This window comes from Gossypium raimondii, chromosome 12, assembly GCF_025698545.1.
Source record: "Gossypium raimondii isolate GPD5lz chromosome 12, ASM2569854v1, whole genome shotgun sequence".
Classification (NCBI taxonomy): Eukaryota; Viridiplantae; Streptophyta; class Magnoliopsida; order Malvales; family Malvaceae; genus Gossypium; species Gossypium raimondii.
In genome coordinates, this window is record NC_068576.1 from 7,878,470 (window position 1) to 7,894,927 (window position 16,458).

Sequence of the window (16,458 nt, forward strand, 5' to 3'; positions counted from 1 at the left end):
TAAAAATTTAATATGGGTCGGGTCAGGCTCGAGTTTATTTTTTATTTGAAAGCCCTATAGAAATCATAGTTGATTTCTTGAAAGCCCATAGAAATTTCCACTAATGAAACCTTTTTGTCTTAGTTTTAACTTTGGAGAGTTGAGAATTAAGAAAGAAGGTGTGGAGAAAGTTTAGAAAGCATGAAAGGTTAAGAAGCAAGGTGAGAAATTTTGGGTTCATATTGTATTTCATGTTTCATTTTAGTAAGAATTCATATTTTAGCTAAGTTGAAAATGTGTAATGATTGAGTATTAATTCTGTGTTTATGTATGTATTTGAAAAAGAAAGAGGTTAAGAAGACTGGGAATATCAAAAAAATAAATTAAGGAGCAGTGTCAATTTTGAGATCGATAAGGTATGTGCTCTCTTGAATTCCTTATTACCATTGAATATTTATGTTTGAGTGTTTATGAAAATGCCTAATGTTTTTATTGAGTATCTTAGAAATGGCAAAATGATATAGGACTTTGTTGAATCTGGTGCCCTAAGTATAGTATATTCGTTTTGTATACTTGTATTTTTTTCAAACAGATTGGTTTAATAAAATTATTCATAAATTACATTAATACCCTTTGTATATAGTCGTTAATGGTTTTTGCACGCAAAGCAAAATGGAAGAATATATTGGCTCACTACTTATCTAAATTTAACTAATACTAAGTGGTATTATGTGGTCGGATCGAAATATGAAAAGACAACTTATATCAGTATATGAAACTAAATATGTCCTTAGTCTAATTGAAAATTAGCAAACTGATTGAAAGACTAATATGTCATCTATTAAGTCTAATTTGGGAGATGATTTGTCTCAAGCATTGGAGTAGATGACTCCCAAAAGACAGAGACATAGATGTAACTAATTGGATTGACAGTATATTAAACAAGACCTAAGTAGAATAGATCCTAAATTTATTTATGGATTTATTCACTTATGAAGTTCATAGTGTGACATACCTTAATCATGAGTGGATGATGGATTATACATGTGTGACTCATATACTTTGATGCAAGTAAAAGCCTAAGTTCATATGGATAAGGAACCGAAAGTTGGTGCGTTGGGTATACGAATTTTGCAATATGTAGCATCATTAACAATAATGAAATTTATAGCCCAAGAAATGGGTAAATGATATTCTCTCATTGGAATTACATGATAGATGAAAGATAAACTGGCCGCAGGTCATTTGTCTTTGTGATAAATGACTTAATTACTATTTGATAGTAATTGACTTTTCATGAAGGAAGATGTAATGGTTACTATGAGATAAAATAGGATCATATTGGGAGAATGAATTTATCCCAAAGAGATTAAGGATATTCTATGAGGGTAACACACTTATCACAAGATCATTGGATGAAGACTAATCAAGTAGCTTTCGTAATGATATGTAATTAGGGAGAGCTCATTCACGATACTATAGTAGCTTTCGTAATGATATGTAATCGACTTGAATCTAAGATATGTTTTTTTATTTGTCGATTGGTATTAATCTACCGAATGATCATCGAACCGTCATTTGGAGCTCACTTCTGAATCTTATTTTTTAAAAAAACTTAATAACTCAATTACTTAAATGAAATTTAAAAGGGTAATGAAAAAGTGTAGATGAGAATAAACAATAGAATACAATGGACTGGAAGAAGCTTCTTTTTGTTTGTTTTTGGTGATAAATATGTGCTACACCTTTTAAAGTGTTTGAAGGTGCTAAGAGGGTGAATGATGTATATATAGTAGTAGAAGTAGGGAAGAAATCAATTAAATTACAATTGGATAAAAATATTTTTATTGCATTAAATGAAAAGTTATTTAATAGCAGTAGTAAAAGGTTGGTCAAAGATTTTGAATTGGTCAAATTTTATGGTATAAAGTGTTGAAATGTATGGAATAAATCAATTAATACTAAGGGTCTGTTCTTCAGTGCTTAAAAAAAACACTTCTGACTCCAAAAGCACTTTTGGAAAAAAAGCTGTGCATAACAAACTGCTTTTGGCTGAAATTTTTAGCTTTTCAAAAGTGCTTTTCAAAAACACTTCTGAAAAGGAAAAGCTAAAAATTTTAGCTTTTCCTCTCCCAAAAGCACTTTTGGTGCTTAATTACTTTTTCACCCCTCCAATAACATAATATTTTCCTTTTTTTTTCTTGGTGCTTAATTACAAATGTGTTAAAATCATTAATTAAAAATAAAAAAAATATTTTTTAAAATACTAATTATAAATATTTAATGGTTATATTTAAATATTTAAAATATAGTTTATATATTCTAATTAAATTTTATAAATAATTAATATTTATTGCTTAAAATATTTAAAATTTATATTTCATATATTAAAATATTAACAACAAGTTATAATAATTTTTTATATTCTTACTAAAATATAATAATATTAACTAATTTAAATATTATTTAAATGCATATTTGTTACTTGATAATAACATATCTAAAATGGACATTTTATTTCTCAAAAGAACTTTTTGACAGCAATGTTAAACACTCAAATTTTAAACCAAACTTTTCAAAAGCACTTCTCAAAATCACTTTTCCACAACACTTTTCAAAAGTACTTATCAAAAGTATTGCCAAACTAGCCGTAATTCAGATTAGTGAGGATAACAAGTAACCTTAAAAATTGAGTGTGTTGTCATTTAACTCCATTAATACGAAGCAATCTGAACACTGCAATTGCGTCTTAAGTTGAGTTAATTACAATGTTATTTTTTTTTCACTTTTATTTTCTTTTGTTTCAATTTAGTCGTCTAATCTTATATCTTTGAGTTGATAACGATGTCTCTTTTGGAATCGAATCCATGAGCTTCAAGATTTAATTGATTAATCCTTTGAAATAATTTTAGTTAAAATATGCTTGTATGTAATTTTTACAAATTTAGAATTTAATTTTATATTTTTATTTTAAGGAATTCAGTCCTCTACTTTTTAATATAAAATGTAAGCTCAATTGCTAACAACGTTAAATTTTTTTGTTAAATTCATGTTTATAGTTATATTTTAGTTACATAATTATTAAGAGAGTTTTTTTATTTCAAAATATTATACCAATAAATTTAACAATATTAATAATTGAACTTGAATTTTAAATTAAAAGTAAAAAACTAAATTATTAAAATTTACAAAAAAATACAAAGAATTATAAACTAATAATTTTAATTAAGATAATACAAGTCTACTTCTCTAAAGTTCGATGATAATATACTTGTTTTACGATTACTTTGACTACAATTCATGCATTTACAAGATGCGGTTCGGTTTGATTGAAATTTTAAATTATTGGTTTAGTTCAGTTATCAATTTTTTTATTTTTATTTTTGGTTTTAAATTTTTAAATTTATTTTAATAAAATAAGTTTTGTTTTATAAAATTCGAGTATTATTAGACAAAATTCCAAAATATTTTTTATAAATTATTTTCTTCATTTTAAATATAAAATATTACTTTTATATAACAATAAAAAGTAAAATTCAAATCAATTTCAAGTAACCAATATTCGTCTCAAATGAAATTAATTTTTATTTTTCTTTCTCAACCCTATCATATATGTCTTGTTTTGATTTGAAATTGTTTTCTTTGAAGGTATAAACGATTATGATTACGGTCCATAGCGACATGCCTGTGATTCCTAGATGGTAAGCCGCTCATTTGTCTTAGCAATTGATTAAAGATTGAATCGTTAACTGATTTCGACAAGTCATCGTCTAATATAGTCAATAATTTTTTTTCTGGTACTAAGTGTATTGTGTGAATGTGTGGTTTAGTATAATTTATTAATATTTTTAAATAAATATATCTCAAATATAAATATATATTTTAAAATTATAAATTAAATTTAATAACTTAATTAAATGATTATATTTTATTTTAGATATAACTATAAAATTGTTAAGATTAACATATACTAAACCTTGATTTAATATATTAAAATTTTGTATAAATTAATACGAGCCCGCACAAGTTAATATTGATCGAAATACACTAAAATTCTAACCGAGACAAAACAAAAATAATTTGATATCAAGATCAAAACTATGTATTAGATAATACAATCGATATCAATATGGTATCAACTACCATATTTCTAATTTTTGCAAATTTATATTTTTATTCATCAAATTAAATTATTATTTTGATAGATTAGTGAGATTGGAATTATGATTATTAAGCAAAGGGTTAAGAGCTCAATTGTCGGCGACCTTAGACTTCTTTGTAGTAAATGTGTATTTTGATTGAAATTCACTTACATGTAGTTTTTGATTGTGAGGGAAAAAAGGATTACAAGGTTTGAATATGTATCACTTGAGTACAGACGAGCTTAAACCAAACAAGTAGCATCTAGTTCTAGTTACTAAATACTAGTGTTATGTATGTATGTATGTATGTATGTACCCATCCTTCAGTTAACTAGAATTTACTTTACTCGATACCTAGCAATGTCAACAGCAACTGCTATAGAATATCAGTGAGATCATTGGTTAATGAAAGCCTTCAGATGGGACATCATTTCCTGTGTCCGAATTTGAGAAAACTGAGAATTATGCAGAATTTGAAATGCATGCCCCACACCTTTATACATCCTTGTTTCCACCCATTTCCCAGCACTGGCCAACGCATTGCAGAATTCAAGGTTCCTATCTTTCAGTATATCCATCTCTGATATGCACACCATTGCACCAGGAAGTTTCAGTTCCCTCAATGTAGTAGCACCTTCAGCTAAAGGGTTGCACCATGGATGATCACGGTTGGCACCTAACGGCAGCGATAATCGCCAATAGGTATCGAAAACTGATAGAGTGAGTGCTGAGTTAGGTGGTTGTGCGGCGTGCATTTCGGATATGGTTCTTTCCTCTCCTCCGAAAAATGGTTGAATCAAGATTATACCCTTTAGAATCAAAGGCTTGATACTGGAACCAGATATTCCATAGGATCTGATGGCCACATTGTAAGCTATATTAGCACCGGCACTATCGCCTGCTAGGAACAAACTAGAGTACCGGCATTGGTTTAACCACCATTTGTGTTCATTAGCCCCATTCCGAGCTTCTTGTTTCACCCACATAAGAGTGTTGATCCCATCATCATACGCGGCAGGAAGACGGTTTTCTGGAGCTAGACGATAGTTGAGAGATAAGATTATGCAACCAGCTTTGGAAGCAAGTGCAGCCAGGAACTCATGGTAACATCTCCAACTTGCTGAGCCAACACAGAATCCACCCCCATGGAAGTAGACAAGTAAAGGCATCTTGCTGGAGTAGCTTGGGACATAGATACGTGTCCACAAATTGGTGAATTTCTCAATAGCAACATCTTTAGATACCACACCATTTGTGACCATGCAAGGGGCGGAAGGGATGATCGGTGGCCTCTCAACTTGCCCGTCTCCATAAATTCTGATGAGCCCTTCAATCTCTTCAACTACAACGCCATGATTCTTCCTGCCTCCCTGAACATTGAGTCTAGGATTGAAGGAAATGGCTGCCATTCTTTTTGATCTCATGAAATATGAAATTAGAATTGTCTTTGGTAGTAATGGTTGTGACTTGAAAGTACTTTAAGGCATCCTTATATAGCGTTAGAAAAGTTGGGTACTGAACTCATCAATGAGGTATACCGTCATACAGATTCTCGATCGTTTTTCTAGAACTCTTAATTCTTAAGTGCAAAAGAAAAAGTCACAGCTTTTAGTTCATCGAAAGTGAATTAAGAATCAGTTCTATCCATAAACTTTGCATCAATGCTTAACCAAACAAAACCGACCATAATAACAAAACATACATCAAAGCATTGTTTGATTCTCCCCGTGTGAACTAAAGTATACATATAAGCTCATGAACTGCAAGCTTACACCATGCAAATGGGCATTAAGCAGATAGTTATTATGTTAAACTTAAGACAGTTTCAGTATATTGATGTTGAATTAATGTCATTCAAACCTTACGCTAAGTCAATGGTATAAAGTTTTAATTGTCATAATTGTATGGGAAGCTTGTGCAATCGATCCAAAATGGTGTACTCTTGTCCTGATAAGGCTAAACTGTGAGCAAATTAACACAAGATATTCCCACACATTTATCAAGAAAAAGAAAAAGGCTGGAGAAGTGGGAGAGAATTTTAAAGATTTTGTTCTTGGACTTGCTATATAGAATATTAGGCGTCATTTTTGCCCACATAAGCATTTCGGTGCTACCATGCATACTGTTGGCTCCATTAATGCATTAGGATTAAAGAGTGTTACAGACTTACAGTATAGTTGGATAAGCCTATTTTTACCTATAACCCTTTTTAACCTTTAAATTAGAGGAAAAGATGTACTCAAGTGTGCTCAAACCTGTCTTTTTAATTGTTACAATAACAACAGTATCAACTGAGTTATTTTATATGGATGATAATTAAGTCACCATTGGTCCCCTTGCTATCAAGTCTTTCATGCATGCTTTTATAAAAGTAGAGCTGTTGTGAATCTTATAGAGATAAAAAGAAGTTAGAAACAATTTAGACCAGCTGTTTGTCCAAGTGTCGGCATACTATGTTACTCATCGGTTGGGAGCATTGGATACGATCAGATTTTTTTAAGTTCTTCATGTATTTAGTGTATCCTGGATTATATCCGGAAAAGATAGAAGACTTGCAGAGATTTAGGCGATATGCATCAACTAAGAGCAAACATGGAGACCAAAGGCATAATTATTATTATTAAATGTAGAGAAAAGATGATATCAGGATTGCTCCTAAAGATTGCAAGATTCTGTAGGTCCCATGAAGATCTGGAAAGATATCATATGAAAAATGTAGGAAGCCTGAAGTACAAACTGTAAATCCGAATCATTCAACTTTATGAAATTTACAGGGAAAAATTACAGGTCCCATTCACTTCACTTGAGGAGGATAAAAGTTTAGATTCTTTTCATCCATGAGTTCCACCAGAAATTTGAGTTTCTTGCCCATGGATTTGGAAATGAAAATGGGGTTTGCAATCTTTATTCTCTAATGGTGCTCTCCTTTTTGACTACCATGATTCATTTGTGTGAAAGAAAAAAAGAGACGTGGATTCTCACGTATATTTCCCAGGAATTTAAAGAACTCCTTGTTAACATGATGATGATGGATATTTCATAACATTCATTCACCCCACCAATCCTAATAACATAAAAAAAAGAAAAAGAAAATTAAAGTCTTGGTTTTATGAAATCGATATAAAAATTATTATCCAAATTCAGATCTCAATTATCCAAACTAATTTTGGACATATTTTTAACAATTTTATATATTTTTAATTTTTATTAAAGATTAAGTTTTTATATTATTATTATTATTTTGAAACTAAAAATATACTATATATAATCTGCTATTAATATTATATATTTATAATAATTATTTAATGAACATCCAAACTCGATAATATTTCTCAATACAATTGTACATATCATACATACAACTCTCCGAATCGATCGATGTCTCTATCATATTGTTTTAAAATATTGTATATATTAATATTTATTGAACGATTGAAAGTTTTTACACAACAAATAGTTAAATTTATGTAAAAATTAACATGCATGATCTATATGGATGAAGTATAAAATTTTATGGTTAGATTATTAAAATATTAGTACAAAATATATGAAACAAAGTGTAAAACTACCTTATTTACGGTTTATTTATCAATTGGGTTACTTTATTTAATTTCAAAATCAATTTTTACTTAATGTTCTTCAATTTTTATCTATTTAATTTTGCATTACTTTGGGCAATTTACCAAAAAAAGCCTTTTTTTTAAATTACCGAAATGGGCCCGGTATTTTATTATTTACCGGAATGGGCCTTTTCCGGTAATTCACGTCCACGTCAGCGCGATGTCAGGGGACGTGCCAGGAAATCGCAATACGTCGGTGGCTTTTGTGACGTGGCAACAATCGCGCCCACGAGGCGATTTGTTGCCACGCCAAGAAAGCGCTACCGACGTGGCCGCGATTTCACCCCCCCAACGGTCCAAAAAAAAACTTTAAATACCCCCACCCCTTTTTTTTTCACAAACTAATCCTCTCAAATTTCCTCTCAATTTCCTCTCAATTTTGGTGTTGAGAGGAAGCATTGCAAATAATTAAATAAGATATTTCGAAAGAAGGTGGAAAGGAAGACTAAAGCATATTGACAATAAAGTTAAAAATAAATAAATTGAGAGAAATTTAAAAAAAAATTAGAGTCAAAATTTTAAAGGGTCAAAAAGTTCTTTCACAATTATTCATAGTGATTTAAAAATAAGAATTACAAAATTAGGAATTAATAAAAATAATGAAATAAATTTTAATTATAATGACATTAATGATTAAAAACGGATGATAAAAATTTTCTATTGGTGATGGTTAATAGCAAAAAGGAATTCTTTTTAAGGAAAAGAAAAAAGAAAAAGAAAAGCATTCAAACAATAGGTAAAAAGATCAACAAGAAAGTACAAATTGAACGAAACTTCCGATTATTGACCTGATCAAGGCTCGGGTTGTCTAGCTTGGGTCGAAGGTCCGCCTAAAAAATAGTAGGATTTGAATAAAAATATAAATTCGAAAAATGTGTTTGAATAAAAAATGAGGCTCATTTTCTAAACTGATCGAGCCTCGGGTAAAAGTTTTTGGCTAGGGCCCGACCCAAATAAATTAATTATTTTTTAATAAAAATTATTTTGTTGTTCCTAGTGTTTTGGTGCTCTTATTTTTCTACTGTTTTTGTTGTTATTTTTGCTATTTTTTTGTTATTTATACTGGCCAATTTACCAACAAAAGCTTAATTTTTATAATTTTTTATAAAATGTTGTACGTCGGTAGCTTTTTCGACGTGGCAACAAATCGCCTCTCGTGGACGCGATTTGTTGCCACGTCAACAAAGCGACCGACGTGGTCATGATTTGCTTTAAAATGGCCCATTCAAGTAAATAATAAAATACCGGGCCCATTTCGGTAAATTTATAAAAAAAATTATGCTTTTATTGGTAAATTGGCTCATTACTTTAATCTCCTTTTATTTATTTTACATCGTAAGAGTTGTGGGCACAAAATTGTCCACAAAGTGCTCGGGTTGTGAGAAATTTGAACACTACAGTCAAACTAATCTTTGTGGGAATGAGCCTACCTCTTTTATTATAAATTTTATATTTTACTTTTAAGCGTAAGATTTATTTTTGGTGGATTCGACATTCATCAAAGTATCAGTTAAGTGAACCCCTCCTCATATATGTAATACTACTGTACAAGATGATTTTTTTCTTTTTTTTTGGAAATAGTTATGAAGGTAATGACTGTTGACACCTTTTTTTTTTTATAAAAAAGGGGTCGACTTGGATTTTGAAAGTGAAAACAGAAAAACGGGAGTCGCCACCGATCTTTTTTGACGAGGTGTGATCGGATCACCTTGAAAAATGGTTGTTTTTAATAAACAATTTAATTTTATTAAAACAATGAGCTTGGTCCACGAAATTCAGAAAAACAGGTTCGGGAGTCGGTTACGCACGAGGAAGGATTAGCACCCTCGATACGCCCAAAATTGGTGCCTAGTTGATTACTTAATGTCTTAGTGTCGAAAAATTGAAAACTTTAAAGAGATTTAAAATACGATCCTAAAAAAAAACCTTGAATGGCATGGACTAAGATTTAAGAGGATATTTGGCTATTTGGTCAAACGAGAAATCGAAACCCAGCACATTAGGGCACATTTCCTCGAATTTCCAAACGCAAAATATTATCTTACTTCGAAATTTAAAAAGGACATTTGGCTATTTGATCGAACGAGAAAAATCGAAACCCAGCACATTAGGGCACGTTTTCTCGAATCTCCAAACGCAAAACATTGCCTTTATTAATTTTTTAGAAACAATCCTCATCTCGGGAAAACAACGTGTCATATCCAATGCGTTAGGACACAACATATTGACTTCCCGATAATGAGCCTTTATCATTTTTAAAAAAGTAATCTCGATTATTTAGATTCAACAAAGAAAATCAGAACCCAATACGTTAGGGCTCGATTCTTTCGAAGATCCCAAATACTGATTACTACTTATATTTTTTAAAATTTCTTTTTTGAAAATCTAAATAAAAATGGGCGTAATGGAATGATGATGATGTAAGCAAAATAATACAAACGAGGGCTACGAAGTAAAATAAATACAAAGACAAACTAATATAATACACAATTACAAAGATATAAGCAATAAAATTAAAACATTCATTCTAAATGATGATGAAAAATAAATAAAGAAATGAATAAAATTACAAGAGTAATATATGTATATATAGGTATAAAAATTTGTAAGATAAAAAGCATGTAAGTATATATATATTCGTGAAATTAAAATGTGTATTGATATATCAATATATATAAATTATAGAAATATATATGAAAATATAAGTATGTACATATTTAAAACGATAGAACATAAAATGTATATTTAGGAATTGTTAAATATATGTATAGGTTATAAAAATGTATACGTGCATATATATATATATATTTATATATTTAAAATTATAAAGTATAGAAGACGTATGTATATACATATATATATAAATAAAAATGCATATGGATTATAGAATATAAAAATATATATAAGTATGTATATATATATATATAGGGTAAACTATAAAAATAGTCACTTTTGTTTGCCTCAGGTTACATTTTAGTCACTCACTACACCAACACAGGCTTTTAGCGGCGTTTTTAGCGGCGTTTATTTTCCAAACGCCGCTAAAGATCGATTATTAGCGGCATTCTATCAAAAACGCCGTAGAAAATAAACATTAGCGGCGATTTCTAGAAAGCGCCGCTAAAAACCTAAGCCCAACGACGCCGTTTTCGGAGTTTCTGGGATTTTAGTTGCGTTTTCAAGAAAGCGCCCCAAAAGATCAGGGCTTTAGCGGCGTTTTTGAGAAAGCGCCACAAACAAACCTAAGCCCAACGACGCCGTTTTCTGAGCTTTTGGGGATTTAGCGGTGTTTTTAGTAAAGCGCCGCTAATGCGAGGGCTTTAGCGGCGTTTTGAGAAAGCGCCGCAAAAAAACCTAAGCCCAACGATGCCGTTTTTTGAGCTTTCGTGGATATAGTGGTGTTTTTAAGAAAGCGCCGCAAAAAAACCTAAACCCAACTACGTCGTTTTCTGATCTTTTGGGGATTTAGCGGCGTTTTTGGGAAAGCGCCGCTAAAAACCTAAACGAAACGATGTCGTTTTTTGAGCTTTCGTGGATACAGCGGCGTTTTTAGGAAAGCGCCGCTAATGCTCAGGGCTTTAGCGGCGTTTTTGGAAAAGCGCCGCAAAAAAACCTAAGCATAACGGTGCCGTTTTCTGATCTTTTGGGGCTTTAGCGGCGTTTTTGGGAAAGCGCCGCTAATGCTCAAATAGTTTAAAATAGTTTAAAATATTTGTTAAAATATTTGTTAAAAATGAAAAAATTAAAATACTATTATTTAAAATAGTAGTAAAGTTTTTAGGTGCTCGGTTCAGTATTTAGGGGTTTTTATATAATGTTCATTATATTGGGATTAGAGTTTTGAGTTTAGAGTTCATGGTTTACAGTTTGTGGTTTATGGTTTCGTACATTTCTAGTGTAAGGGTTAGGAGCTTATGGTTTAGGGGTTATGGGCTTAGGGTCTATGGGTTAATGGCTTATGGTTTAGGGTTTAATCAAGAGTTTATGATTTAAGGGTTTAGGGGTTTATGCTTTAGAGGTTTAAGGTTTAAAGGTTTAAGGTTTAGGGGTTTAGGTTATCGTCTTAGGGTTTAAGGGTTATTGGTTTACGATTTAGTGTTTACTGTTTAGGGTGTAGGTTTATGGTTTTAAGTATGCAGTTTATGATTTAGTGTTAAGAGTTTAGTGTTTATGGTTTAGGGTGTAGGGTGTAGGGCTTAGGGTTTATTGTTTAGAGTTTAGAGTTTAGCTAGTAGCTTAGAGTTTAGGGATTAATACGGGCATAGGGTATATGGGTTAAGAAGGCATATGGTTTAGGGTTTAAATTTTATATTTTAAGGTTTAGGGTTTAGCTAGTAGCTTAGAGTTTAGGGATTAATACGGGCATAGGGTATATGGGTTAAGAGGGCATATGGTTTAGGGTTTAAATTTTATATTTTAGGGTTTAGAATTATGGTAAACACAGGGTAAAAATATGTTAATAATGGAAAAAATTAAAATACTATTATATAAAATAATTTGAAAATAATTTTAATTTTGAGAAATAGTGGCGTTTTTCGTGAAAACGCCACAAATCTATATTAAAAGATAGCATAACAACGCCGTTTGGATGCTTTTTTAGTGGCGTTTATAAAAAAATTACTGCAACTGTGTTCTATGCAGCAGCTAAACGCCGTCGTTTTAGTTTCCATTTTAGTGGCGTTTCTTCATAAACGCCGCAATTATGTTTTAAGTCTTTGCTAAACACTGTCGTTTTAAATTGCGTTTTAGTGGCGTTTTCTCTTATGCACCGCAAAATTTCAGTTTTTGTGGCGTTTTTATGATAAACGCCGTAATTATGTTTTAAGTATTTGCTAAACGCAGTCGTTTTTATTTTGCGTTATTAGTGGCATTTTTCGTTAAATGCCGCAATAGGTATGTTTTAGTGGCGTTTTGTCAATAAACGCCGCAAATATGTTTTAAGTGTTTGCTAAACGGTGTCGTATTTATCTGGCATTTTAGCTGCGTTAGTGGCGCTTGTGATAAACGCCGCAAATTTTAATTTATAGTAACTTAAAACGGTGTCGTTTTCTTAGCGCCGAATTTCCTTACTTTTCCCCCCACTCAGATTTCCCCAATCTCATTTCCCTAATTTCCCAAATATTTCTTTCCCCCAATTTCCCAAATTTCATTTCCCGAAATCCCCAACTGACCTGTCCAACGCCGCAGTCGTCTCAGTCGTCTCCACTCCGGTGGTCCCTTTGTCACTCGCTTCCTCTATCGGCTGCTCATATCACGGTATTTACTAATTATTTAGCATTTCTATTAGCATTTTTGGTTGGGCTGTTTGTTAAAATTTGTTTCCACATTGCACGTCTCCTATTCGGTTCTTAGTTCTTTCTTGTTCGTATGGAATATGCGAAAATGGGGTTTGAATTATTTTGTTCTTTTGTTGATTTTGTTCCGAATATTTTGGTGTTGGGTAATTTAATTTTGGTGTTGTTCGTGGGTTTTAGGGTTTGATAAATCGGTTCTTAGTCAGTGTGGTTAATGTTACTTTGAATTTCGATTAAAGGCCTTTATTTCTTAATTTGTTACCTCGTTGAATCAGGGTTTATTTTCGACATTAATCTTTTCGATGATTTAATTGAAGGTCACAGAGCAACTAATCCATTGAAGGATTAAGGCTCGGGGAGTTGTTGATCTTGTGAAAGGGTAAGTTGTTGATATAACTTGCTAATCTTCATTTTTTACAGACATTGATTTATTTGGGAATTCTAAGACTAATGATGGATTATTAAGTATCCATGTCTGAAAATGGCTTCTGTCTGCAACTAGCTCTATTTGTTGTTTTCTGATCATATTTATTGTTTACTACAATTATCATAAATTTGCACACTCAATTGTTCTACATAAGGAAATGTTTAAAAAGTTTGAAAGAAGGCATGTACATACTGAAGACAGTGTAGTTGCTGTTAGTTTAGTCTGCTGAAGTTGGTTAGTAGTTAGTTCTTCTGTTATGAAGCAGTTAATTTTGTAATGGTTAGTTTGGTTATATAAATAAGTAGGTTCTTCTGTTATATAAATGTTCTTGCTAAGGTTTCTAAACTTTTGCATTGTTGTTAGTCTGCCTCCATTGATGAACTGATTCTTGCGATTCCAAATGTACTAGCAGACCATAAATTTCGGATTGCTTTAGGCCGAATATGTTTTTTTGCTGACAATTATGAAGGTCTGAAAATATTTTGGTATCTTGTTTCCACGCTTGTAAATGAAAAAACAAAAAGTGATAATGCACTTAGCGGATATATCTTTATTATTTATTTTAATTAATTATGGATATAATTTGTACTTAATATTTTATTCAAATATGTAATGGAGAAGAAATGGTCACAAGGGTTAAAGGTGTTGGGGTTGAATGAAATGAAACCATAGCGAATAAATAAGTTGAGGGAGATGGATTTAGAGTTGTTTTAAGAAATTGTAATTTAGTTAAATACTATTCGCTTTCCTTGTTTTATTTTTTTCTTGTTTAATTGGTACTAATTACAATTTTTTTCCTTTTATTTTTGTTTTATGCAGTAGTTCGCTTCGAAGTCGAGGGAATTTGAGGTATTTATTCCTATGTTTCCCACCTTAGTTTGATTAAAAAAACACCTCCAAACGTTTAACTTTTGGATTTTGTTATATTTAAGCTTTATACTTTAATTATTATTTTTGAGTTTTAAAATGGAGTTTTAATTCAGAATTTTTTTTAAAGATTTTTGTTATATTTAATAATTTTTTTTAAAGCTGTGGGTATTGATTTTATTTATCATTCTTGATAACCTTTTGTTGCTAGCACAATTTGCATGTTACTTTGCAAAATTTTTCCATAATTGCAAGGTAAAAAGTATGAGTGTAATTGTTGTACGTATTTTTTACCCAAGCAAATTTTTTTTCCATAATTGCAAGTCGAAAACAATTACGCAAATGATTAAAATTCTTAAATCAGTTCGCAAAATTTCGGTTTTTGAACAAATTATGGCTGAATAGTTGATTCGTTTTAAAGTGAACAAATTATCGATTTTCAATTTTATGTCAATTAATAATTTATCGACATTAAACAATTCATGTAATTGATTGAATGTTAATGTTTAAATAATCTATCATTATTTAATAAATTGATCGATTAATTGATTGAATGTCAATGAATTATCAAGTTTTGTAAGTTAATTGATTGAATGTTTAATAAATCGATTATATAATGAATTTTCAATGAATTATTAATTGATTGCATGTTAATAACTATCACATAAACCTATATATAAACTTAGGGTTTACATTACTTACATATTAACTTACATAAGTTATCTACAAGCTTATATATAAACTTGCATAACTTACTCAAGAATATAATATCTTACATAACTTACATAAATTACATAAATTAAATAACTTACATAACTTACATAAATTAAATAACTTACATAACTTACATAAATTACATAAATTAAATAACTTACATAACTTACATAAATTAAATAACTTACATAACTTACATAAATTAAATAACTTACATATTAACTTACATAAGTTATCTACAAGCTTATATATAAACTTGCATAACTTACATAATAACATAATATCTTACATAACTTACATAAATTACACAAATTAAATAACTGGCGTTTTAACTTACCCGTGCAAATTATTGTCAACGTCAGACTTCAAGAATTAAGAAATGGACCGGTCTTGGATGAATTTGTTAAGGGTTAGCAACGATTATCGAAATGGAGTACAGTATTTTCTAAATTTTGCATTTCAATATGCAAGCCAAGAGAACATGATTCTTTGCCCGTGTAAGAAGTGTGTCAACATAAACTGGCATTATCGTGAGGTTGTATACGAGCATCTAATTGTTGATGGGTTTGTTCGGGGTTATAAACAATGGTTATTTCATGGAGAATGCCCGCCTAGTATTTCCTCTTCAACGATGGATGTATCTTATTCGCATCGCTACCATCACCGATAGAGGGGATGACATGGAAGGTATGTTGCGAGATGCATTTAATATACACAATCATGGTGTCCAGTCGTTCCCAGCGGACTTTGTGGCTTTTGATGATTGTAATATTGGGAGAAATGCTTTTACCGAACCGGGAAGTAGTGTACCTCATGAAGAGCCGAATGAAGAAGCGGCGAAGTTTTACGCGCTACTTAATGACATGAACGAAGAACTGCATGAGGGATCAAAATTTTCAAAAATGTCTTTCTGTGTTCGTCTTTTTCAATTAAAATGTTTGGGAGGGTGGACCGGAAACTCTTTGACAATGCTGTTAGAGTTTTTGAGAGAAATGTTTCCGTTTGCAAAAATCCCTCAGTCATGCAAAGATATGAAGAAAATGATCAAAGATTTAGGCCTTGGGTACAACAAAATCCATAGTTGCCCAAATGACTGCATGTTGTATTGGGGCGATCGGAGAAACCAACAGTGTTGTCATGTATGCGGCCACTCCCGTTGGATAAGTAAAAACGCAGATAGGAACGATGATGAAAATGATGCACAGTCAAGAAAGAAGCCAGTCAAGATTTTACAGTATTTTCTGCTGATACCAAGGCTTCAGAGGCTTTTCATGTCGCCGAAGACAGCGGAGTCTATGACGTGGCACCATGATGGATGAACCGATGATGGATTATTAAGGCATCCGGCAGATTCTTTAGCTTGGCAATCATTTGACAATAAATTTCCAAGCTTTGCAAGTGATCCTAGGAGTGTG

The 16,458-nt window shown here is 31.2% G+C and overlaps 1 protein-coding gene across 1 annotated transcript; it reads right to left on the reverse strand.

Moving 5' to 3' along the window:
• Positions 1 to 4,324: 4,324 nt before the first annotated feature.
• On the reverse strand, positions 4,325 to 5,545 carry LOC105763122 (probable carboxylesterase 17). The gene has a single exon (XM_012581212.2). It carries the CDS (start codon positions 5,543 to 5,545, stop codon positions 4,517 to 4,519), a length of 1,029 nt encoding a protein of 342 aa, XP_012436666.1. The 3' UTR covers positions 4,325 to 4,516.
• Positions 5,546 to 16,458: the final 10,913 nt, after the last annotated feature.

Coding starts and splice junctions, on each gene's coding strand:
- LOC105763122 (XM_012581212.2), bottom strand. CDS start 5,545: ATGAGATCAAAAAGAATGGCAGCCATTTCCTTCAATCCTAGACTCAAT.